Consider the following 27057-nt stretch of genomic DNA (forward strand, 5'->3'; position numbering starts at 1 on the left):
AGAGATATAGACAAGTCTTATTTATATATACACATCGCAAGGTTTTCCCCAGATAATTGAACATAAAATGGCAGATCAATGAACATTGTGGCAAAACTGGGATAACACGGTGGCATGTAGATTTACATACATTTAAATGGGTTAGCCCAGTGGTTCTTAACCTGGGTTCGATCGAACCCCAGGGGTTCGGCGAGTCAGTGCCGGGGGTTCGGCGGGGGAGGTCGCAACAGGACAGGCAAACCCAACAATATCTGGGGGCCCCGAGCAGAGACGGTGTTTGCCCGTCCTATAGCGAAGGGGCAATTCTCCCCATCACTATTAACTCCCTGCGGCCCCGCATTAAGTTTAAAAACGCAGGGGCCGCCAGGACATAGCGCACGCCTGGACGTCACTGACGTCCCGTGCGTGCGCCCATAGAAACGAAGGCGCAGAGGACCGGAGGATAGAGAAGGAGGAAGACGCGCGCTGGCCAGCTTGGTAAGTTACCAGCGGCACTTCATCTTCAGTGCTCCGACCACCGGTCCCGAGACCTACTACTGTAGCCGGAGCGGTGGTCGGGGCATTGAAGTGGGGGAACACTGCCTACATCAGTGGTCTTCAACCTGTGGACCTCCAGATGTTGCAAAACTACAACTCCCAGCATGCCCGGATAGCCGTTGGCTGTCCGGGCATGCTGGGAGTTGTAGTTTTGCAACATCTGGAGGTCAGCAGGTTGAAGACCACTGGCCTGCCTAATGTTGGGGAATTATGCCTGCCTAATGTGGGGGAACACTGCCTGCCTAATGTGGGGGAACACTGCCTGCCTTATGTGGAGGAGCGCTGCCTGCCTAATATGGGGGGAACACTGCCTGCCTAATGTGGGGGAACACTGCCTGCCTAATGTGGGGGAACACTATCTGCCTAATGTGGGGGAACACTGCCTGCCTAATGTGGGGGAACACTGCCTTCCTAATGTGGGGGAACACTGCCAGCCTAATGTGGGGGAACACTGCCTGCCTAATGTGGGGGAACACTGCCAGCCTAATGTGGGGGAACACTGCCTGTCTAATGTGGGGGAACTCTGCCTGCCTAATGTGGGGGAACTCTGCCATTGTTGTGACTATGGCACGAGAGTGGCACTTGCCAAGGTAAAGCAGCGCATTTCTGAACTGGTCTCTGAAAGACAACAGCAGAAGTCACACTGATTTACAGTAAATATTCATGTTTTTGTGTGAAAATCATGTTTTCATGGTTTTGTTCTTTGTTCTTAAAGGTTTTGTTCATTTTGTGCACCTATGTATAAATATATACGTAAATATATACCTCCTATGTTTTGAATTTGAAAAAATCATATTTTATTTTTCCAATTAAGAAGGGTTCGGTGAATGGGCATATGAAACTGGTGGGGTTCAGGACCTCCAACAAGGTTAAGAACCACTGAGTTAGCCTAAGATTAAAATGTATTTCCTATCCACAGGATGGTTGATAAGTATCTAACCAGTGAGGTCCGAAAGCGCTTCCAATCATGAACAGAGGAATCCCTTGTCTCCATACATTCAGCCGCTGTTTCATTGTTTCACTATTTCATTTATGAACATAGTGAAGCCCTGTGCCTGTCACCTATAGGTGATAAGTTGTAATCATAGATTAACTTTGGGCTGGTGTCACACATAGCATTTTTTAAAAAAAAAACACCACTACATTTTTTTCCATGCCAAAACAAGTAGTGGATGTAGACGGTAGGAGTTATATATTCTTCCCTTATATTTCCTATTCTTTTTAATACCTCCACTAAGAAACAGCTGGTTGGAACTACTAACTGGCTTCACTCCCTTTGCGGCATCCCCGGCTCAGGATCGCTTGCTCACCACTGATCGTGCTCTACTTCCAAGAGTAAAAGTTCATTGAATCCAGCAAATAAGAAATTATAGTGGCACTCACCAGTGTTCCGTTATTCTTTCCTTTATTGCATTACAAAAGTGCAGGTAAAAACATTCATCATTGTGCCATTCCTGGCATGGATGCCAGTGCATTCAGCTTGACGGACAGATAACAATTGTTTCACGCAATTGTTTCACCCGACGCTCTAAACAAACGCCGGGTGCAGCAGCGAGATTGCGGGGGTCCCCAGCGGCAGGACCCCTGAAATCAGACATCTTTCCCCCTATCCTTTGGATAGGGTATAAGATGTCTAGGGGCGGAGTACCCCTTTAAGGACATAGGATGTAAATGTACGTCCTGATGCACTGGTACTTAACACTCCAGGACATATATTTACATCCTCTACATGACATTGTGACCACCAGAGCAATGCTTGCTATCAGTAGCCAGGGACCTGCCGGTAATGGTGGACATCAGCGATGGCGCTGATGTCCGCCATTAACCCCTCAGATGCTGTGATCAATACAGATCATGGGTCTGTGGCAATGCAGCGCTTTACATGGCTGATCTGATCACACATGGCAGATGGCCAGCAGACCAAAGAAGAAGATTGCCAATAATACTGATCAGTATCAGTGCTATGCCTACACAGTACATAGCACTGAACAGTGTTAGCAATCAAATAGTATAAATAGTCCCCTATGGGAACATAAAAAGTGTAAAAAAAATAAATAAATAAAAAAGTGAAAAAGCCCCCCCCCTAATAAAAATAGCCCCTTTTCCCATTTAACCCCGCAAAAAATGTGAAAAATTATAAACATATTTGGTATTGCCACATGTGTAAATGTCCAAACTATCAAACTATAACAAAATATAATTAATTCCGTACAATTGACAGCGTAAACGTAAAAAAGAATAAAGTCCAAAATTGCTGTGTTTTGGTCACAGCACATAAAAAAAATTATAAAATGCAATAAAATACTCAGTTATATACAAAAGTGGTACCAAAAACATATACAGATCATAGTACAAAAAAGAAACCCCTCATACAGCCTTCTATACAGAAAAATGAGAACGTTATAGTTGGTCAAAATAGAGCAATTTGAAACATACTTACTTTGTGAAAAACATTTGAGTTTTTTTAAAAGCAGTACAATAATAGAAAAGTATGTAATCATGGATATTATTTTAATCAAATTGACCCACAGAATAAAGAAAACGTGTTATCTTTACCGTAAAGTGTACAACGTGAAAACAAAACCCTCCAAAATTTCAGTTCTCTTTTCAATTTTCTCCCATAAATAAAAAATTTTTGGGGTTTGCCATACATTTTATGGTAAAATTAGTGATATTGTTACAAAGTACAATTGGTCAGGCAATAAACAACCCCTTACATGGGTCTGTAGATGGAAATATTAAAGAGTTATGATTTTTAGAAAACAAAAAAAAAAACCTTAAGGGGTTAAAAAAAAATATTTTCTTTAAAAAACAAAAAGTATAAAATGATTTAAATTGCATTATTTTTATTTAATTTATTTTTTTACTTTTCTGTCCACTGAGTTGTGTGAGGGCCCATTTCTTTGAGCTGGCATCTGTAGCTTTTATTGGTGGGTAGATGGGACTTTTTAATCACTTTTTATTCAAATTTTTTTTTTTGTTATGTACCAAAACCATATATTCTGGCATTGTGTTTTTTTTTTTTTTTCCATTTATCTATTTATTGTACAGGATCTTTAACATTATAGTTTTAAAGTTCAAACATATCCACATATCCACACATGGCAATACCAATTATGTTTAGTATTTTTAGTTTTTAGATTTTTTTTTTGTAGACATGGAGTGTTTTCAATTACTGAGGTTTTCTTTTTTCTATAAAATGTGTAAAATTATTCTTTTACTTTTTTTTTTTTTTTTTAAATCCCCATAAGAGGACATATATAAGCAACTATTTGATTGCTTATACAGTACACTAAAATGGTATAGTACTGCTATGCACTGGTGATTTACTCCTAGTTTAGCCTGCCTGTAGTAGTCATGGAGGCATTCAGCTGTCATGTCAACTGACTGGCCTCCCATGATTGCACTGTAGAATGGGCACCTGGCAGATCCATCTAAATACAATGGCCATGGCATCTAGAGAACTAAAGAGGTATTCCAGGGAACCTAACTTATCTCCTGTGACCCCTGTGTGGGATGCCTTCTTAGCCTGTGATTGGCTAAGCAGACCGTCATACAATCGTCTTGCCGAAGGTAAGGTCAGGAGCGATCCTGTGGATAGAGGATAACTTAGGTTTCCCAGAGTACCCCTTTTAACTTCTAGGATAAAATTCCTGAACCCGCTCCATAATTCCTGATCATGAACCTATATGTGATTTTTGCTTGAAGGGGTTAAAGTAATTTTCTCATTACAACCTCTATCCATATGCCACGTTAAAGCATATGGACATCATAGAGCAAGGTCCTTTTAAAGGCCTTCCCACCATAAAACTGTTGTTGTGGCTGCCGTGCTGGCAGCTTTGAGTTGTACTTTTAGGATTGTCATCATGTAATACTAAATTTCATCATCATAGATATCACAGATAATATATACCTGAATACATTCTTGAAAGGGGAACACATTTATAAGATGTACCTGTTTGACACCTGTTTTCCACCTGCAAAAATGGCAAAAAAAAACTCCCTTTGCTACCATCATATCTGACCTTGTGTAGGCTATCCGCCAAAGCTAAAACGGCTTGTGATGTATATTAGTGCGTATAGCAGAATATGACACTTACTTTCCCTGAGGTAGCTGAGATGAGAAAGTAGGACTTCTGTGTTGTAGAGAGATGTGATACGCTGGAAATCCTCCTTTGTCATTTTACAAAGATCCTTGCCATCCATATTCTGAAAAAGGGATGAATCAATGTCTAACAGTCCATATTCCTTAATTGCCCATTCTAGCCATTGCCGCACGTGCTCCTGACTCCATAAGGTGGGATCTGCAAGGGGAAGGCAAATATACGTTAGTGATGGACTTCTGTAATGTGGTGAATATTAAACTGTCATGAACTCCAGGCTATATAACCTACACACAGCCTTAGTACTGTGTGCAGATGGTGTGTACAGCACCATTTTACATTATTTCTGCCAGCTTTTATCACCCCAAAAAATGCTTTTAATCGTAGCCACACACAATCATATAGGCGTGGCACGAGGTACGCTATGCTCCGCTACCACCACGCCCACCTCTGTATGTCAGCACTGGGACCGCTGTGTGATTGACAATTAAATTATAAAAGATGCATATCTGAATAAACTTGTTTTTGGCTCGCACGTTAGCTGAGCTGAGGGGAACATGCGCTGGGACCTGTGTGTCAATCACACAGCAGTCCCAGTGCTGACCTATGGGGAGATGGGCGTGGCGGTGGCGGGGCATAGCGTACCTCCTGCCATGCCTATACGACTGTGTGTGGCTGCAATCAAGCATTTTTTGGGGTGATAAAAGCCGGCAGAAATAGGGTAAAAATGGTGCTGTACCCACCATCTGCACACAGTACTAAGGCTGTGTGTAGGTTATATAGCCCGGAGTTCATGACAGTTGCGCTTTAAATAACCATATGAGGTACTGACATGTAGAAGTCAACGGGGGATATTTATCAAAGAATTTAGACTGGTTTTTCCTGTCTAAATTTGTCGCACAGAAAGTCGCAGTCTAAATATGTGCGACTTTTCTGCGACTTTTGCTCTAGAGGATTTTTAGAACATGATGCATGCTAGTCTATTTTAGACGGAAATGCATTGGAAAATGCATTGGTGCTGAATTTATCAAAAGCGACTTTTCAGCGACAAGTCGCATCGGCTGAAAGTGCGCCGAAATGTCAGACCATGTTGGAGCAGGTTTAAATATAGACTAAACCATAGATCCCGAAGTCTGTGCACAGAATTTATCAAGAGCCGTGCGCCTTTTGATAAATTAGGCGCACAACAGACCAGCCTAACCCTCTGTAGTTTGGTTTAAACTGATGCAGGACATAGACAACTTTGATAAATATCCAGATCATGTAAAATGACTTTTATTAACACATATGCAAAAAATACATACAATAAAAATAAGAAGAGAATAAAATAAGGCACTACAATGGCAGTCACAGAATATGGGAGCAGGCAAGTGGTGTGGCCCTACATGGAGTACAGGGAATAGCTGGTGTACCATAGAAAGTACAAATGTAAACATGGAAGAGGTCACTGGATATTATTACAAGATGGCTATAAACATATGGGTAACAATTAATGTAACAGTGACAAATCAAAGAATGTCCTAAATGGGAAAGAGTACAATAAACAGAGAGTAACCAAGGGAGAAATGAATGAGACACCATAAAGTCCTCCTGCCATGCAGCCACACACCTACCTCCTCCTACTGATGCAGGACATAGACAACTTTGATAAATATCCCCCAACATGTTTAATGTGCATTTCAAGCAATTATTATGTAAAGAACCACAGACCATGTTTTCACTGTGAAAATCAATGTGTGTCAATTCAATACACTGTGTGCCAGTAGTTTTTCAGCATGAGAGACACTATTTGGTTACCCGAGGGAGAGTCCTGATAAATTAGGCATCTCCACTAGTACTGGAATACCTTACTGTATCATGTGAGTCCTATATCTGGTGACTAGAGTAGAATGATTGTTGGTGACATATAACAGTGAGATACCTGCTGGCACAATGACTCTCCTCTCATTGGTGGTCATGTTGGGTGGAGGAGCGTTCTTTTCATCCATGTAGCTGTTGTAAGTCATTCCATTGTTCTCCGATCCAATAAGTTTACTGCATTTGTTCACACTGCAGTCGACAGGAGATTCTCTGAGTTGGATAGAATAAACAGTCAGCATGAGATCATAAAACAATAGTTCTCAACCATTTATTTATGAATAGTGCTGATACAGGCATCATTAAATAGAATGTCCTGGGACCAACTTTTTACATAAAAAAAAAAAGAGAAGTCACTGGGTGCCTTGTCCTCTCCACTGGTGACGTACGACCCTGCAAGAACTGGCTGCTAAGCCAATCACTGTCCTGCCCTAGCTGGCCATGTGGACACACTGACACTAATAAGTGCTGCAGTACCAGGACTGGCCTCTGTCACAATGGTGGTGTAGAAGGGGATCGGTGAAAAATAGTTTTATTATTTTCTTGTTTATACCAGCCTAAGCTGAATTATATATTAAAGGGATTATCCAGGAAAAAACTTTTTTTTATATATCAACTGGCTCCAGAAAGTTAAACAGATTTGTAAATTACTTCTATTAAAAAATCTTAATCCTTTCAGTACTTATGAGCTTCTGAAGTTAAGGTTGTTCTTTTCTGTCTAAATCCTCTCTGATGACACCTGTCTCAGGAAACGCCCAGTTTAGAAGAGGTTTGCTATGGGAATTTGCTTCTAAACTGGGCGTTTCCCGAGACAGGTGTCATCAGAGATTACTTAGACAGAAAAGAACAACCTTAACTTCAGAAGCTCATAAGTACTGAAAGGATTAAGATTTTTTAATAGAAGTAATTTACAAATCTGTTTAACTTTCTGGAGCCAGTTGATATATAAAAAAAGTTTTTTCCTGGAATACCCCGTTAAATAAATGCTCCCCCAAAAGACCCTTTACTAATATTTAAGCAGGTTACAACAAATATAATGTTTTGGTATTTATCTGTGTTTGTATAGAAAAACAAGAAAAAGGGTCCAAACATAAACTCCAGAACACCTAAAGAGTATATTAAATCACAAATATGAACTTTAGTGTTTAGAACTAAATTTATATTAAAGTTGACATGACAGAGTTTAAAAACATATAAATCAACTAGGTGGAGGGAAGTAGCCCCAACACCTACCCCTGCAAACAGCCATACATGTATGAATGACAATGAAAGAAAGAAAATCCTGCTGATGTCCTCTTTACTATAATATACAATAACTCAATAATAATAACTAAATAATGCAAATATGTACACTAAATCAACCAAAAATGGACCCTAAACTGCAAATGGCAATGCGAAAGATGTACAGTGGTCCCTCAAGTTACAATATTAATTGGTTCTGGGACGACTATTGTATGTTGAAACCATTGTATGTTGAGACCAGAACTCTATGGAAACCTGGTAATTGGTTCTAAAGGCACCAAAATGTCATCCAAAAATAGGAAAAAGTGAGGATTAAAGAAAAATAAGTAGATTACTAATACAGATAAAGCAAATCCTTACATATAAAAGTAAGAAAGATCTGAGCTGTAAATCACTGTCTATGTCAGAGTTTCTCAAGCAGGGAGCCTCCAGCTGTTGCAAAACTACAACTCCCAACATGCCCAGACAGCCAAAGGCTGTCCGGACATGCTGGGAGTTGTAGTTTTGCAACAGCTGGGGGTGCCCTGCTTGGAAAACACTGGTCCATGTAGCGGACAGGGGCTTCTTCAGGGTCCTGTACAGAACACACAATGTCCTAAAAAAGTAACATGGAGCCGCCCTCACCTGGTGTCCAAAGGAGCAGCTAATCCTGGCCCAGGTAAAGAGTAGTACAGAACATGTAATACCTCCCTGTACTGTAGGGGGCGCTACCAAACATCAGTCAGTGCATATGCTTGAGTAATACAGGGGTTTTACCAGTAAATTGCCAATTCTGATTGGTCAGTTCTTCCGGCCATTGACACGTTTCATGGATCTGGACTGTCCGTAGCATTTTATGTTGAGTCTGGTTTCTACTTACAATGGTCCAGAAAAGACCATTGTATGTTGAAACTATTGTATGTTGAGGCCATTGTAAGTTGAGAGATCACTGTACACATAAACTAGTGTGTCCAACCACCACAAAGTATGGTAGCCTAACTAAATGCCCAAGGAAAACCCAGCCACTAACTTCCGGCGGAAGTGTGGTAACCTACATGTCTTAAATTGGTCTTGTGCCTAAAATTCCTAACTCTGACTTTAAAGGGGTACTCCGGTGGAAAAACAATTTTTTTTTTCTTTTTTAAATCAATTGGTGCCAGAAAGTTAAACATATTTGTAAATTGCTTCTATTAAAAAATCTTAATCCTTCCTGTATTTATTAGCTGCTGAATACTACAGAGGAAATTCTTTTCTTTTTGGAATGCTCTCTGATTACATCACGAACACACTGCTCTCTGCTGACGTTATTATAATAATAATAATAAGTCTTTATTTATTGTTGTCCTTAGTGGGATTTGAACCCAAGGCCCCAGCACTGCAAGGCAGCAGTGCTAACCACTAAGCCACCATGCTGCCCTTAGCATACATCTGCTATGCACGGTTGCTAAAATGGACAGAGATGTCAGCAGAGAGCACTGTGGTCGTGATGTCATCAGTGTTCCAAAAAGAAAAGAATTTCCTCTGTAGTATTCAGCAGCTAATAAGTACTGGAAGGATTAAGATTTTTTAATAGAAGTAATTTACAAATATGTTTAACTTTCTGGCACCAGTTGATTTAAAATAGAAAAAAAAAATCGTTGTTCCACCGGAGTACCCCTTTAAGCCGTAGCGCTCACATATCCAGTCCACATAGCAGTGGAGATATAAACAGATTAAACCTTACTCATTTCTTAGGGTGCATTCAAATCACGTTTTTTACATACAGTTGCCGTATACGGTTTTCAATGTGAAAACCGTATACAACCGTATGAAAAAACATATTCATTGACATCCCATTCAAAACCATACACAACTAGATGTATCCAGTTGAGTACGGTTTTATTCTTGTATGTTTTTTTCCCGTGCGCAAAACCATGGTCTATCACAGATTTGGGCATGGGTCTGTCCGGTTTTGGGATCTTTTATTATGTTACAAAAACTGTATATGTTTTTTTATAACATTGTACTGAATGCAAAATGCATTCAGCATTAAAATAGATACGGTTGTATCAGTTTTTTGTTTTCCGTAGAGGGAAACGAAAAACTGACGCGGCAACCATATTTAAAAAAAAAAATGAGATGTGAATGTAGCCTTCAACAAGCTAATGCAGGAAATACCAAGGAGACCATGAATGACAACATATAACAGACACACTATTCATTATTTATACTACATCATAGCCACATAATATTACTCCATATTTCTGTATGCTAATACTAAAAAAATATTTTTTTCCCTACTTTTGAACAAAAAAAAAAAAAAGAAATAAAAGTTCAATAAATGGCAACTAACACATATTACTTTTGTTGCCACAAATTAGAAACGTTGCATAGTTTCATATTGTTACCACAATTTAAAGCCAAAGCTAAAAGCCGCATGTACAGGTGAATTACAAATATACTAAAGCGGTCAGTGCCCCATAAACCAAACATACAATAGTTGCACTTAGTGTCTTACCAAATTTATTTGTAATTACAACAACACCTACATAATACATATCGAATGTATATGTCTGAGGATTATTATGGCGAGATAATATCCAGATATATATGATAAAATAATATATAAATATATGTATCATAATAGAAAAATTAGTAAGCAAAAGTGAAAGAAGCGAGACTGCACCACTGCAATGTATAGTCCGATATGCAGGTCACTGGCAAGGGTGGTAAGATCCGGGGTGCAGGTGAAGGAGGGAATAATACAGTGATTAATCAATGAAGCAGGTAGAAAAAATAATGCTTCAGCACTCACCAGGATCGTAGCAGATTCTTTTATTGGAGAAACAGCATAAACAGCAGCAGGCTGGTGGTGGGAAGGGTAAGGGAGAGTGATGCAGCCTCGGCTGCATCACTCTCCCTTACCCTCCCCACCACCGGCCTGCTGCTGTTTATGCTGTTTCTCCAATAAAATAATCTGCTATGATCCTGGTGAGTGCTGAAGCATTATTTTTTCTACCTGCTTCTATAATAGAAAAATTACTGCTGCTTGCGCACACAGGCCCCAATTTAAGACATTCGGGTTGCTACACTTCCGCTGGAAGTTAGTGGTCAGGTATTATGAGGAGAACGTATAACTGCATCAGGTGATTGTTATGGCTCTTTTATGAACTTGTGTATATATATATATATATATATATATATATATAACAAAGCAGATAAAGCTGTAAGTGGGTGCAGGCTGTGGTTAGACCGTGGTCACAGGTAGTGTTGCTCGCGAATATTCGCAATGCGAATTTTATTCGCGAATATCGCATATTCGCGAATATTCATGAATATTCGCGAATATAGCACTATATATTCGTAATTACGAATATTGTTTTTTTTTTTCCACAGTACACATCACAGTGATCATCCCTCTCTGCTTCCAGCTTGTGTGGTGTAAAGAAAGCTCTAATACTACTGTGTGAGACTGGTGTACGAATTTTCGCATATGCGAAAATAAAACGCAATTATTACGAATATGCGAATATATGATGAATATTCGTCCATATATTCGCGAAATATCGCAAATTCGAATATGGCCTATGCCGCCTAACACTAGTCACAGGTCCCTTCTTGGTATACTGGAAGCAGGCACGGCAGCACTCCAAGATTGTGATAAGTAATGGCTTTTATTATCACCAAAGAAATGTACAACGATGTTTCGGCTTGCTCTCCAAGCCTTTATCAAGCCTTTATTGGCTTGATAAAGGCTTGGAGAGCAAGCTGAAACGTCGTTGTACATTTCTTTGGTGATAATAAAAGCCACTACTTATCACAATCTTGGAGTGCTACCGTGCCTGCTTCCAGTATATATATATGTATATATATGAAGAACAAAGGGAGATGGATCCAGCTCAATGCAAATAAAATGATTTTAATCCATAAGACAAGGAGGATACAAGTAACGCGTTTCAAGCGCTGAATGCGCTCTTAGTGGGTGAGCTGGTCTTCATCTTATCTGCACTTATATGTATATATATATATATATATATATATATATTGACTATGGACAGATTTTCCTTCACTCATAATGAAGTGTGGGGTCTCCTATCTCCTAAAACTAGCCGCTTGTCTTCCATTCCCCCCAGCCCCCCCCAGTATCTATCCATTCTCCTTTCCTAGGAGGATTTGCTCGGTATTTTGTTTGTTAAATTTCTTGCATTCTTTAAGTTTTCCTTGGGCATTTAGTTGGGTTATCACACTTTGCAGTGGTTTGCCACACAAATGCAGTGCGTACATCTGCATTATCAGCTTCCTTTCACATTGTCATTTGACTTTAGGGTCCATTTTTGGATTTAGTGTACACATTTTCATTTTGTTTTTTCTCTATCACTTTAGAATTGGTTTGTCTGGGTTATTTGTATAATTGTTTGCTGGGGTAACTCGATGAGGCTTATTTTCTCTACCTAGTCGATTTTATATGTATTTTAAACTGTCACGTCAACCGTTGTATACATTTTATTCTAAATATTCAATGAAGTTCATATTTTCCCCTCTTTTTTTCTTGTTTTTTTTTATATTGTGGTTTTGGGCATTTCCTAGGCACCCTGGAGTACGTATTAGAACAGTGCCGATCCTTACTTGTGTATAACTTGTTTGTGTGTAAAGCATGAAAATAATGATATCTATTTTTATTTACACCAGCCTAAGACTCCTTTATTTAAATATTGATTAAAATGAACACTTTTATTTTATTTCTTTTTTAATATCTGGTAAGCCCATATTTTCTTTCATAGTTTACAGGTGAAGCAGGAAAACTGTTACCAAAAATTAAACTATGAGCTTGATATCTGCAGAGGAACTGCCTGCACAATAGCAGTTCCATTTTTATGATTTGAATACTTTTCCTTCCCAAGACACAGATGCAGAATTCAGCACCAAGTACTGCAGTATTTGTGTATGAATAATGGTCATGTTATAGTGTCTTTGTTACTGGCAGATTGTTCGATATTTTTTTTTTTCAGGGTCAGAATAGTTCAGACTGCTTTTTTTGTTGCAGCAAGTTGTTTTCGTCACTAGAAGCATCACTAAGCTGTTCTGCAGAGCGCTGCGGATTTCTGTCTGTAATGTGTTTCTCATCTCTCCGGAGGGTTCACAGTTCATCCGTAATTTTTTCCGAATGTCTGTGCTAGTCTGCAAATCTACACAATGGGTAGGAGATGTTGACTAACATGTGTTTGAATTTAAGTTTTCATCTTTTGGCTACTGTTTTTCCAGGCAGCTGACCAAAGATCTCTTTTCAATTCCCTGCAGGGTTATGGAGGAACCATTCTTGGGGTGAGCAGGAGGCACAATTACAAAATAACATTGTACATGGAAGCGGTTAAAGTTAATATCTTTTGGCGTGCATATTATAGATGACGTCCTCTGTTTGGAAATCGCAGACTTGTACTTGTACTTAGGCACTTTTCCATCGAGTATTTATAGTGTCTTAGAGCTGCTTTATACACAGGGTTTAAGATTTTATTGTCAAGCAACTACTACACAATATGACATAGCTGAATAGGGACAAACATACTGTATAACCAACCCATACAGCTGGAAGGGTGCCCACTGCCACTGTAGAAGCATGACAATATTTCTTAGGATCAGAAAATTGGTGCTTTGCATTTGATTTCTCTATTTCCTTGCCTCACAATTACTGGTAAATGGGCACTCCAATACTGGCGCACAAGTTAGGCAGAATTTCTGCATGCAGGATTCCGCATCAAATTAAAGGCCAATAAACTTCAATAAGATTCTGCACTCCCATTCACACTTCAGAATTTCAGCATGCGGATTCCACATGGATTCCGCATGGAATCTGGACCAATTCTGCCATGTAAATATACCCTTACTGTCCTTTTACACTATGTTAAGCAGTGTCCATCACATGTATATGTCGGGGGAAGTCCCACAAATATGGATGCCACTTAGAGTCCAATAGTAACAATTTTTTTTTTTTATTGTGTGGTATATCCTGTATGGATCCTGCTCATTGAAATAATGCTGATGTCCAGGATAAGTGACATAATGTATGTACACAGTGATTCCACTTTAAGAATAGTGAGTGCAGCTCTGGAGTATAATAAAGGCTATAACTCAGGATCAGTACAGGAAAAGTAATGTAATATATGTACACAGTGACCTCACCAGCAGAATAGTGAGTGCAGCTCTGGAGTATAATAAAGGCTATAACTCAGGATCAGTACAGGAAAAGTAATGTAATGTATGTACACAGTGACCCCACCAGCAGAATAGTGAGTACAGCTCTGGAATATAATACAGGATATAACTCAGGATCAGTACAGGATAAGTAATGTAATGTATGAACACAGTGACCCCACCAGCAGAATAGTGAGTACAGCTCTGGAATATAATACAGGATATAATTCAGGATCAGTACAGGATAAGTAATGTAATGTATGTACACAGTGACCTCACCAGCAGAATAGTGAGTACAGCTCTGGAGTATAATACTGGATATAACTCAGGATCAGTACAGGATAAGTAATGTAATGTATGTACACAGTGACTGCACCAGCAGAATAGTGAGTACAGTTCTGGAGTATAATACAGGATATAACTCAGGATCAGTACAGGATAAGTAATGTAATGTATGTACACAGTGATTCCACTTTAAGAATAGTGAGTACAGCTCTGGAGTATAATAAAGGCTATAACTCAGGATCAGTACAGGATAAGTAATGTAATGTATGTAAACAGTGACTCCACCAGCAGAATAGTGAGTGCAGCTCTGGAGTATAATACAGAATATAACTCAGGATCAGTACAGGATAAGTAATGTAATGTATGTACACAGTGACCTCACCAGCAGAATAGTGAGTGCAGCTCTGAAGTATAATACAGGATATAACTCAGGATCAGTACAGGATAAGTAATGTAATGTATGTAAACAGTGACTCCACCAGCAGAATAGTGAGTACAGCTCTGGAGTATAATACAGAATATAACTCAGGATCAGTACAGGATAAGTAATGTAATGTATGTACACAGTGACCTCACCAGCAGAATAGTGAGTGCAGCTCTGGAGTATAATACAGGATATAACCAAGGATCAGTACAGGATAAGTAATGTAATGTATGTACACAGTGACTCCACCAGCAGAATAGTGAGTACAGCTCTGGAGTATAATACAGGACAAAACTCAGGATCAGTACAGGATAAGTAATGTAATGTATGTACACAGTGACCTCACCAGCAGAATAGTGAGTGCAGCTCTGGAGTATAATACAGGATATAACTCAGGATCAGTACAGGATAAGTAATGTAATGTATGTACACAGTGACCCCACCAGCAGAATAGTGAGTACAGCTCAGGAGTATAATACAGGATATAACTCAGGATCAGTACATGTTAAATAATGTAATGTATGTATACAGTGACCTCACCAGCAGAATAGTGAGTACAGCTCTGGTGTATAATACAAGATATAACTCAGGATCAGAACAGGATAAGTAATTTAATGTGTGTATATAGTGATGCCACCAGCAGAATAGTGAGTGCAGCTCTGGAGTATAATACAGGATATAACTCAGGATCAGTACAGGATAAGTAATGTAATGTATGTTGTACACAGTAACCTCACCAGCAGAATAGTGATTGCAGCTCTGGAGTATAATTCAGGATGTTCAGGATCAGTTCAGGATAAGTAATGTATGTACACAGTAATTCAGAGAAAAGTCTTTTATGCAGGTAAATTTTATCTGAGATAAATACCTTTTAAAGCATAGGCTGTTTCTACACTTTTTCCACTATGGACTATGGACATTTAATTTTTTTAAGACCTTCTTTCTCTCCACACGTGTAGGGCTCTGAGCCTCTTGTCCAGCTGGTGGATGTAGGTAGATTAGTATTGTGAAGAGCGTTCCTTTATCCATGTAATAGAATTACTAATAGTGTGCAGATTCATTGCTTGAAGGGCCAGAAGTGGCATGGTGCTACGGCCAACTACATGGTTATTGGTTATATAAAATCATAACAATAATGCTGGCTTATATGTAAAAAGAGTGTGTTCCATTTGGCAATCTGAATCAAGTATTTTCTTCTAAGCTTTTCTCTGAATCTAATCTTGGGCCGTATCGTCCATAGAATAAAATGAATTGAGGAGTGTATTCTCATGTAAATAATCTGCACTTACAGTAATTGTAGCTATTGTATACATAAAGTTAAATCGCGTTCCCGGCTCTAAGCCATTCTCTCTATTCAGAAACTCCAGCTGCAATATATACCCCACATACAAATGGCTACTGTACATAATCTTGTATTGAGACACGATTATGTATTTGTTACCTGGATCCATTCATGTGCTCATATTCCCTTTTAATGTTGACCCGCATTGGCTGGTTGATCCACTCCTGTTGTGGGGGGAGCGTATTGATTTTATGGGGCTGGCCATAGTCCGGGTTTCCAGAGGCTGTCATTTCTGCCTTCAGTATATTGGATGCTGCTCCATATGACGACTCAAACAGGGACTGGTCGTCACTCACCACCGACAGAGCTTCCTGTGGTACAAAGAAAAAGATGGTTCATCAATTGTTGAGTACAAATAGGTCTTCGTAGCTCTTTAAATTATACTGTACAAATGGAAAAATGACCCTGTCCCACTGAGCTTACAATCTAAATCTAGATATGTCATTACTATAATCTTTGTATTGATAACTATAGTGGGATATTGCCTGTGCCTAAATCATATATTGACGGACAGGGAAGCAACACTATTTGTACCCAAGTTGACCAACATATTTTATTGACACCTAAGCTTAGACCTGGTGTCATGTTGGCTCATGCTGAGCTACATTCCCCATTCAATTGTAAGTTGCTTTATTGTAAAAAATAATTTTTAATGTAAACTTGTTTGCAATATTCAGGATTGTGGAATGAGAGAACTATTTGAAGGGATAGTTCCATCTAATAAAATGATTACATATTTCTTGGACATGCCATCACTTTATGATTAGTAGAGTCTGGTCTTTGGGAACCCACGTCCACCTGACCCTATTCAATTGAATGAGTCTGTACTGTAGTTCTTATTCACAGCAGGTGGCTGGTTGTGGCGCTGTGCAGGGAAAGAATGTGGAGTCCTCAGTGACGAATCAGCACTTTGGTCTCTTCATTCTCAGAATTGATGGGGGTCCCAGAGGTCGGACCCCTTTCAGACGTAACTTAGTTGCATATCCAATGACATGGGTCTGAGTCTGACATATACCTTTCAGACTACATATTATTATTTATAACAGAGTTTTGTGTATTAATTGTTTTTTTTCTCTGTGATACACCATTACAGTCATTTTATAGAAATGTAGATTCACTGCTAAAAATGCTAATCTTTGCTTTCAGTAAATATTTTACCAGTGCACTGAGTGTGTGGTAAATCATATGATTGGTAACAGGGACAGATCTCAAGTACAAATGAGCTGTAATAGTCACAGGAGGTCTCCTAGAAACAGTAAAGATGATCTTGATCCTCAGTAAAAAAAAAAATGCTAAGTTTTTCCCTCCCACTATCTGTATATTGTGTAATGCTCACTAGAAACATGTGGTTTGATTACAATTTACCCAATAACTGTAAAGGGTGACTAGTAGTAGTAGCTGATGAACTTTTATTTCATACTTTGTTGCATCATTTGTTGTATTTCTCTTTAGCAAGTGTAAAAACCATAGAATGACTGACTGATTTTTCACCTTGCATGTTGCATGATCAGTTTATGTAGTTGAACGGATCATATTTTACATGAATGATAAACTGATTCAAAGTGATATGCTAAAAAAAACATGAAAGTCTGCATGTTCATTTAAAAAAAACACACATTTGTATCAGTTTGCTTCAGTTTTTTGATCAGTTTACATTAGTTTTTGTTTATGTTTTTCTGAGCATGCTCAGTTCAAAAACAGGACATAATCTTAAAGTAAAAAATTCAAACACTGCAAACTGATCCCCTCCTGGCACCAAACACACTAATGTTAATTTTGTACGATACGTTAGAGTTCCGTTTGTAGTCAGGTTTTTGGCCGGACAAAAAAAAGTGCATGCTACTGCAAATGGAAATTAAGCAAATTGAGATGACCTGATCACAAAAATTCCCCATAGAACTCAATGGGATCAGTTCATGTCAGATTTTTCTGTCTCTTCGCCAAATCACTCAAATGGGACACAAAACACTGATGTAAAACTATCCTTAGACATTAAAGGTGTTATCCAGTGATTTTTTATTTTATTTATTTTTATTCTGCGGGCTGCCACAAGAAAAATATCAAACTTTAACATATCCCAGCAGTCCCCCCGATGCACTGTTGTTGTTCTTTTGTCGTCTAGCCCTATCTTCTTCCACGTTGTAGGGGCCCAAAACATCAGACTACGCTAAGCTTATCGCCAGACACAGCAATGTCCTGCCTTGGCCAGTTATACACTGAGTGACAGTGTGATGTAACAGGCCCGGGCACCAGGAAAAAGCCTGATCCCGTTCAGTATATTACTGGCCTAGACGGCACATCACCGTAGCCAGTGAGAAGCTCGCTCAGAGCAGTCTGATGTATCGGGCTCCAGAATGTGGAAGAAGACTGAGGCCAGAAGACAGGAGAGAAATATCTGCGCAGTGGGGGGAGCACCAAAAGGTAAGTTCAGGTTTGCTATTTTTCTTGCGGCAGTCCAGATGGAATAAAAATCAAAAAAACACTATGAAACCCTTTTAACGCTAAGGCAAACTTCTCTGTAGAAAGTAATTTCTGATTGTAGCATAAAACAAATATACATTTTTTTAACAAATAAGAATATGTGGAACACATATGTTATTGAATATTCATTTAGGCATAGCTAATTGTAGACACTTATTGATCCTAAAGGGATTATCCAGGGTAAGAAAAACAGCTAATTTCTTCTTTAAACAACACCACCCCTGTGTACAGCAGTCCATGTATTTCTGACCCTTCCCCTCCCAACCCCAGCCATTTTGGGTGTAGATATACATATACATACACATATACATACACATATTCATACAAAGACAAAGAATAAGTCAGCCAGCACTTTAGTTGATACCAAACTATTATATGGACCTGGCCTGCAGGTGCACGCTACTAGGCTAAATATACAGCAACAGGAGAATACAGCAGCACACTGCCAGCACAAAGATATAGGTGAAACATGAACATGCAGATAAAACATGGAGAGCTATATAGCTATGGTGTAATAGATGCAAATGTGAAACTATGAGATAGTGATTATTTACATTTGATCGGTAAGCGATCACTAAGACCCTATATTTCCCACCCAATATAAAACTTAACGTTTATTGAGCCAAGATTAAAATAACCTCACACATATTGATCCATAATCCATTAATTGGCATGACACTGCATGCTATCTGATTAAATTGAAGAGATAGATTGTGGCTGCAGTCCACAATCTAAGGTGTGAGACAATTTAAAATCAAACACATTGCCCGCCCGCCCGACGTTTCGGCACAGGCTGTGGCTTTATCAAGGGCTAAGAGGCAAATGGCAGAAATTTGCCATTTGCCTCTTAGCCCTTGATAAAGCCACAGCCTGTGCCGAAACGTCGGGCGGGCGGGCAATGTGTTTGATTTTAAATTGTCTCACACCTTAGATTGTGGACTGCAGCCACAATCTATCTCTTCAATTTAATCAGATAGCATGCAGTGTCATGCCAATTAATGGATTATGGATCAATATGTGTGAGGTTATTTTAATCTTGGCTCAATAAACATTAAGTTTTATATTGGGTGGGAAATATAGGGTCTTAGTGATCGCTTACCGATCGAATGTAAATAATATTGGATTAACCCTCAACTCATAGGTCCCCTTTTGTTGCATTATGAGATAGTGAGGCACTTAGCTCGCAAATTTGTCTCCGACGGCGGTCAAATAGCTTGCACCGTCCCACCGCGATAAGGTGGCCTCATTGGGATGGACCCTACACTGTGAATATGCCTCTGTGTGAACAGTTCAGTAAGCATGGCAGGATCTGGAGGTATCCACTCCCCCGTATGTGTAATACAAAGAATAAGTCAGCCAGCACTTTAGTTGATACCAAACTGTTACGCCGAGCGCTCCGGGTCCCCGCTCCTCCCCGGAGCGCTCGCTACACTTCCCTCACTGCAGCGCCCCGGTCGGTTCCACGGACCCGGGGCGCTGCGTTACCACCTCCGGCCGGGATGCGATTCGCGATGCGGGTAGCGCCCGCTCGCGATGCGCACCCCGGCTCCCGTACCTTACTCGCTCCCCGTCAGTTCTGTCCCGGCGCGCGCGGCCCCGCTCCCTAGGGCGCGCGCGCGCCGGGTCTTTGCGATTTAAAGGGCCACTGCACCGCTGATTGGTGCAGTGGTTCCAATTAGTGTTTACACCTGTGCACTTCCCTATATCACCTCACTTCCCCTTCACTCCCTCGCCGGATCTTGTTGCCCTAGTGCCAGTGAAAGCGTTCCTTGTGTGTTCCTTGCCTGTGATTCCAGACCTTCTGCCGTTGCCCCTGACTACGATCCTTGCTGCCTGCCCCGACCTTCTGCTACGTCCGACCTTGCTTCTGTCTACTCCCTTGTACCGCGCCTATCTTCAGCAGCCAGAGAGGTTGAGCCGTTGCTAGGGGATACGACCTGGTCACTACCGCCGCAGCAAGACCATCCCGCTTTGCGGCGGGCTCTGGTGAATACCAGTAGTGACTTAGAACCGATCCTCTAGCACGGTCCACGCCAATCCCTCTCTGGCACAGAGGATCCACTACCTGCCAGCCGGCATCGTGACAGTAGATCCGGCCATGGATCCCGCTGAAGTTCCTCTGCCAGTTGTCGCTGACCTCACCACGGTGGTCGCCCAGCAGTCACAACAGATTGCGCAACAAGGCCAACAGCTGTCTCAACTGACTGTTATGCTACAACAGTTACTACCACAGCTCCAGCAATCATCTCCTCCGCCAGCTCCTGTACCTCCTCCGCAGCGAGTGGCCGCTTCTGGAATACGACTATCCTTGCCGGATAAATTTGATGGGGACTCTAAGTTTTGCCGTGGCTTTCTTTCCCAATGTTCATTACACTTGGAGATGATGTCGGACCAGTTCCCCACTGAAAGGTCTAAGGTGGCTTTCGTAGTCAGCCTGCTGTCTGGAAAAGCCCTGGCTTGGGCCACACCGCTCTGGGACCGCAATGACCCCGTCACTGCCTCTGTACACTCCTTCCTCTCGGAAATTCGAAGTGTCTTTGAGGAACCTGCCCGAGCCTCTTCTGCTGAGACTGCCCTGTTGAACCTGGTCCAGGGTAATTCTTCCGTTGGCGAGTATGCCGTACAGTTCCGTACCCTTGCTTCAGAATTATCCTGGAATAATGAGGCACTCTGCGCGACCTTTAAAAAAGGCCTATCCAGCAACATTAAAGATGTTCTGGCCGCACGAGAAATCCCTGCTAACCTACATGAACTCATCCATCTTGCCACTCGCATTGACATGCGTTTTTCCGAACGGCGTCAGGAGCTCCGCCAGGATATGGACTCTGTTCGCACGAGGCGTTTCTTCTCCCCGGCTCCTCTCTCCTCTGGTCCCCTGCAATCTGTTCCTGTGCCTCCCGCCGTGGAGGCTATGCAGGTCGACCGGTCTCGCCTGACACCCCAAGAGAGGACACGACGCCGCATGGAGAATCTCTGCCTGTACTGTGCTAGTACCGAACACTTCCTGAAGGATTGTCCTATCCGTCCTCCCCGCCTGGAAAGACGTCCGCTGACTCCGCACAAAGGTGAGACAGTCCTTGATGTCTACTCTGCTTCTCCACGTCTTACTGTGCCTGTGCGGATGTCTGCCTCTGCCTTCTCCTTCTCTGCTGTGGCCTTCTTGGACTCTGGATCTGCAGGAAATTTCATCTTAGCCTCTCTCGTCAACAGGTTCAACATCCCGGTGACCAGTCTCGCCAGACCCCTCTACATCAATTGTGTAAACAATGAAAGATTGGACTGTACTATACGTTTCCGCACGGAGCCCCTTCTAATGTGCATCGGATCTCATCACGAGAGGATTGAACTGTTGGTCCTCCCCAATTGCACTTCTGAAATCCTTCTTGGACTTCCCTGGCTTCAACTCCATTCCCCAATCCTGGATTGGTCCACTGGGGAGATCAAGAGTTGGGGGCCCTCTTGTTCCAAGGACTGCTTAAAACCGGTTCCCAGTAAACCTTGCCGTGTCCCTGTGCTTCCTCATGTAACCGGTCTCCCTAAGGCCTATATGGACTTTGCGGACGTTTTTTGCAAAAAACAAGCTGAGACTCTACCTCCTCACAGGCCTTATGATTGTCCCATTGACCTCCTCCCGGGCACTACTCCACCCCGGGGCAGAATCTATCCTCTGTCCGTCCCAGAGACTCTTGCCATGTCTGAATACGTCCAAGAAAATTTAAAAAAGGGCTTTATCCGTAAATCCTCCTCTCCTGCCGGAGCCGGATTTTTCTTTGTGTCCAAAAAAGATGGCTCTCTACGTCCTTGCATTGACTACCGCGGTCTTAATAAAATCACGGTTAAGAACCGCTACCCCCTACCCCTCATCTCTGAACTCTTTGATCGTCTCCAAGGTGCCCATATTTTTACCAAACTGGACTTAAGAGGTGCTTATAATCTCATCCGCATCAGAGAGGGGGATGAATGGAAAACGGCATTTAACACCAGAGATGGACACTTTGAGTATCTGGTCATGCCCTTTGGTCTATGCAACGCCCCTGCCGTCTTCCAAGACTTTGTTAATGAAATTTTTCGTGATCTACTATACTCCTGTGTTGTTGTATATCTGGACGATATCCTGATTTTTTCTGCCAATCTTGAAGAACACCGCCAGCATGTCCGTATGGTTCTTCAGAGACTTCGTGATAATCAACTCTATGCCAAAATAGAGAAATGTCTGTTTGAATGCCAATCTCTTCCTTTTCTAGGATACTTGGTCTCTGGCCAGGGACTACAAATGGACCCAGATAAACTCTCTGCCGTCTTAGATTGGCCACGCCCCTCCGGACTCCGTGCCATCCAACGTTTTTTGGGGTTCGCCAATTATTACAGGCAATTTATTCCACATTTTTCTACCATTGTGGCTCCTATTGTGGCTTTAACAAAAAAAAATGCCGATCCCAAGTCTTGGCCTCCTCAAGCGGAAGACGCCTTTAAACGACTCAAGTCTGCCTTTTCTTCGGCTCCCGTGCTCTCCAGACCTGACCCATCTAAACCCTTCCTATTGGAGGTTGATGCCTCCTCAGTGGGAGCTGGAGCTGTCCTTCTACAAAAAAACTCTTCCGGGCATGCTGTTACTTGTGGTTTTTTTTCCAGGACCTTCTCTCCGGCGGAGAGGAACTACTCCATCGGGGATCGAGAGCTTCTAGCCATTAAATTAGCACTTGAGGAATGGAGGCATCTGCTGGAGGGATCAAGATTTCCAGTTATTATTTACACCGATCACAAGAACCTCTCCTACCTCCAGTCTGCCCAACGGCTGAATCCTCGTCAGGCCAGGTGGTCTCTGTTCTTTGCCCGATTTAATTTTGAAATTCACTTTCGGCCTGCTGATAAAAACATTAGGGCCGATGCTCTCTCTCGTTCCTCAGATGCCTCTGAAATTGAACTCTCTCCTCAACACATCATTCCTCCTGACTGCCTGATTTCCACTTCTCCAGCCTCCATCAGGCAAACTCCTCCAGGAAAGACCTTTGTTTCTCCACGCCAACGCCTTGGGATCCTCAAATGGGGTCACTCCTCCCATCTCGCAGGTCATGCGGGCATCAAGAAATCTGTGCAACTCATCTCTCGCTTCTATTGGTGGCCGACTCTAGAGACTGATGTGGTGGACTTTGTGCGAGCCTGCACTATCTGTGCCCGGGATAAGACTCCTCGCCAGAAGCCCGCTGGTTTTCTTCATCCTCTACCTGTCCCCGAACAACCTTGGTCTCTGATTGGTATGGATTTTATTACTGACTTACCCCCATCCCATGGCAACACTGTTATTTGGGTGGTCGTTGATCGATTCTCCAAAATGGCACATTTCATCCCTCTTCCTGGTCTTCCTTCAGCGCCTCAGTTGGCTAAACAATTTTTTGTACACATTTTTCGTCTTCACGGGTTGCCTACACAGATCGTCTCGGATAGAGGCGTCCAATTTGTGTCTAAATTCTGGAGGGCTCTCTGTAAACAACTCAAGATTAAATTAAATTTTTCTTCTGCATACCATCCTCAATCCAATGGACAAGTAGAGAGAATTAACCAGATCTTGGGTGACTATTTACGACATTTTGTTTCCTCCCGCCAGGATGACTGGGCAGATCTTCTACCTTGGGCCGAATTCTCGTATAATTTCAGAATCTCTGAATCTTCCTCCAAATCTCCGTTTTTCGTGGTGTACGGCCGTCACCCTCTTCCCCCCCTCCCTACCCCCTTGCCCTCTGGTCTGCCCGCTGTGGATGAAATTTCTCGTGATCTTTCCACCATATGGAAAGAGACCCAAAATTCTCTCTTACAGGCTTCTTCTCGCATGAAGAGATTCGCAGATAAGAAAAGAAGAGCTCCTCCCATTTTTTCCCCTGGAGACAAGGTATGGCTCTCCGCTAAATATGTCCGTTTCCGTGTCCCGAGCTATAAGTTGGGACCACGCTATCTTGGTCCTTTTAAAGTTTTGTGTCAAATTAATCCTGTCTCTTACAAACTTCTTCTTCCTCCTTCTCTTCGTATCCCTAATGCCTTTCACGTCTCTCTTCTTAAACCTCTCATCCTCAACCGTTTTTCTCCTAAATCTGTTCCTCCCACTCCTGTTTCCGGCTCCTCGGACATCTTCTCTGTCAAAGAGATTTTGGCCTCTAAAAAGGTCAGGGGAAGAACTTTTTTTTTAGTGGATTGGGAGGGTTGTGGTCCAGAAGAGAGGTCCTGGGAACCTGAGGACAAAAGTCTGATCCTCAGGTTCTCAGGCCCCAAGAAGAGGGGGAGACCCAAGGGGGGGGGTACTGTTACGCCGAGCGCTCCGGGTCCCCGCTCCTCCCCGGAGCGCTCGCTACACTTCCCTCACTGCAGCGCCCCGGTCGGTTCCACGGACCCGGGGCGCTGCGTTACCACCTCCGGCCGGGATGCGATTCGCGATGCGGGTAGCGCCCGCTCGCGATGCGCACCCCGGCTCCCGTACCTTACTCGCTCCCCGTCAGTTCTGTCCCGGCGCGCGCGGCCCCGCTCCCTAGGGCGCGCGCGCGCCGGGTCTTTGCGATTTAAAGGGCCACTGCACCGCTGATTGGTGCAGTGGTTCCAATTAGTGTTTACACCTGTGCACTTCCCTATATCACCTCACTTCCCCTTCACTCCCTCGCCGGATCTTGTTGCCCTAGTGCCAGTGAAAGCGTTCCTTGTGTGTTCCTTGCCTGTGATTCCAGACCTTCTGCCGTTGCCCCTGACTACGATCCTTGCTGCCTGCCCCGACCTTCTGCTACGTCCGACCTTGCTTCTGTCTACTCCCTTGTACCGCGCCTATCTTCAGCAGCCAGAGAGGTTGAGCCGTTGCTAGGGGATACGACCTGGTCACTACCGCCGCAGCAAGACCATCCCGCTTTGCGGCGGGCTCTGGTGAATACCAGTAGTGACTTAGAACCGATCCTCTAGCACGGTCCACGCCAATCCCTCTCTGGCACAGAGGATCCACTACCTGCCAGCCGGCATCGTGACACAAACTAATATATGGACCTGGCCTTTTTTTTGTTGCTGTATATATATATATATATATATATATATATATATATATACATATACATATATATATATATATATATATAAAGGCGGCCCCATCTCCCTGCTTCCGCTTTTTCATCCCCTTTGGCCTGTTTTCAGCTACCTGTTTGTCGTCAGGAAAGCCAAATGCAGTCGAAGCAAGGAATTTACGCATTTGTGTCACTTCCATTGACTTAAACAGGAGTTTCACAAATGGTGTAGCCCCGCAAGCTATTCTGTTTATGTAATTCTGGGTGTTATGTAAACAGCGTGACTTGCGGGGCTACGTGGTTTTCATTATTCCATCAAAGTCAATGGGAGTTTTGCAGATTGCGTAACTTCCCTGCTTCAGCTGTTTTTGGCTTTCCAGACCACCTCCATTAGCTGGAAGTTAGGAGATGAGACAACCCCTGTAAGGTTATGTAATGTAACTGTGCTCGTAATAAGAGCCCCACAAAAGTTGTGAAGGTGGTTACTCCGACTGGGCTGGTTTGGAGTTTAATCTAAAAGATAAAGACCCAAACAAGTGGCTGATGTAACATCTTAAACTAACCAACAATTCTATCACCTGACAGAATACTAATATCCCCTCTTCCATTTGCTGTAGAAGAATTAAACTTTTAGCTTTTCTGTCACAAGTGGTATCAATATTCTGTCAATTGATAGAATTGTTTGTTTTTGGTTTTCAGACATGTTTTCCCATGTCAGTCATATCTGGCTGATAACAAAACAAATAGCTGCACAACATAGTGAAGGTGAAAACAATATCAGACATCAGAAGTTCTGCCAGAATATGGAAATGTTCACATAAATATTTGTTACTGTGTTTCAAGAATTCCTTTTATACTGAGTCAACTTATCCAGTGCAGGACTCCACAGTAACCCACAGTGGTTGGCCCAGGGTTTTATTGTATCTGTATGTACTGAATCACTGATACGCCTTATGTTATCTAAAGGTTAATACTACAGACACGTAGGGAGGTATTTATCAAAGGGTTTATGTGGGTTTTTTTTTTTCACTTAAAGGGTACCTTTCATCAAAAAAACTTTTGATCTATTATAGATTAATGTATGCTGAATAACTTTCATATTGCATGTTATTAAAAAATATGCTTCTTTCTATTTAATTTTCCACATTTCTTTTTATAGATTTCAGACTCATGCAGGAGTCCTAAATCTCAAACTGCAGCCGGAACACAGACAAACTCAGCACTACTCACTGCCAGGGAGCAGTGTTGAGCTTGTCTGTTTCTCGGCTGCAGTCTGAGAGTTAGGACTCCTGCATGAGTCTGAAATCTATAAAAAGGACTGGTAGGGAGACCCCTAGTGGTCATTTTTTTCAAAGGGGAAAATGAAATAGAAAGAAGCATATTTTTTAATAACATGCCATTGGAAAGTTATTCTGCATACATTCATCTATAATATATCAAAAGTTTTTTTGATGAAAGGTACCCTTTAACTTTGGCTCAATACTTTGGCGCAGTGTCTTTTTGTGCCAAAGTTTGGCGCATCTTCTCCAGTCATTTTTTACAACTTTCTCAAAATCACACGGTCCTGTGCGTGATTTTTACTTTGGTCAGTAATTCATCACTTGCGCC

The 27057-nt window shown here is 41.9% G+C and overlaps 1 protein-coding gene and 1 long non-coding RNA gene across 3 annotated transcripts in view; one reads left to right on the forward strand and one right to left on the reverse strand.

Moving 5' to 3' along the window:
* Window positions 1-27057, forward strand: part of LOC130294472 (uncharacterized) — a 110562-nt gene that overhangs the window by 74833 nt on the left and 8672 nt on the right. The window lies entirely within an intron of this gene.
* FLI1 (Fli-1 proto-oncogene, ETS transcription factor) overlaps window positions 1-27057 on the reverse strand; it is a 116148-nt gene that overhangs the window by 58555 nt on the left and 30536 nt on the right. Inside the window, exons 2-4 of the mRNA XM_056544308.1 lie at window positions 16037-16248; window positions 6562-6710; window positions 4638-4841 (exon numbers count right to left, since the gene is read on the reverse strand). Coding sequence (XP_056400283.1) covers window positions 4638-4841; window positions 6562-6710; window positions 16037-16248 — 565 coding nt within the window. The remainder of the gene's footprint in view (window positions 1-4637; window positions 4842-6561; window positions 6711-16036; window positions 16249-27057) is intronic.

Source organism: Hyla sarda, chromosome 10 (genome assembly GCF_029499605.1).
Source record: "Hyla sarda isolate aHylSar1 chromosome 10, aHylSar1.hap1, whole genome shotgun sequence".
Taxonomy (NCBI): domain Eukaryota; kingdom Metazoa; phylum Chordata; class Amphibia; order Anura; family Hylidae; genus Hyla; species Hyla sarda.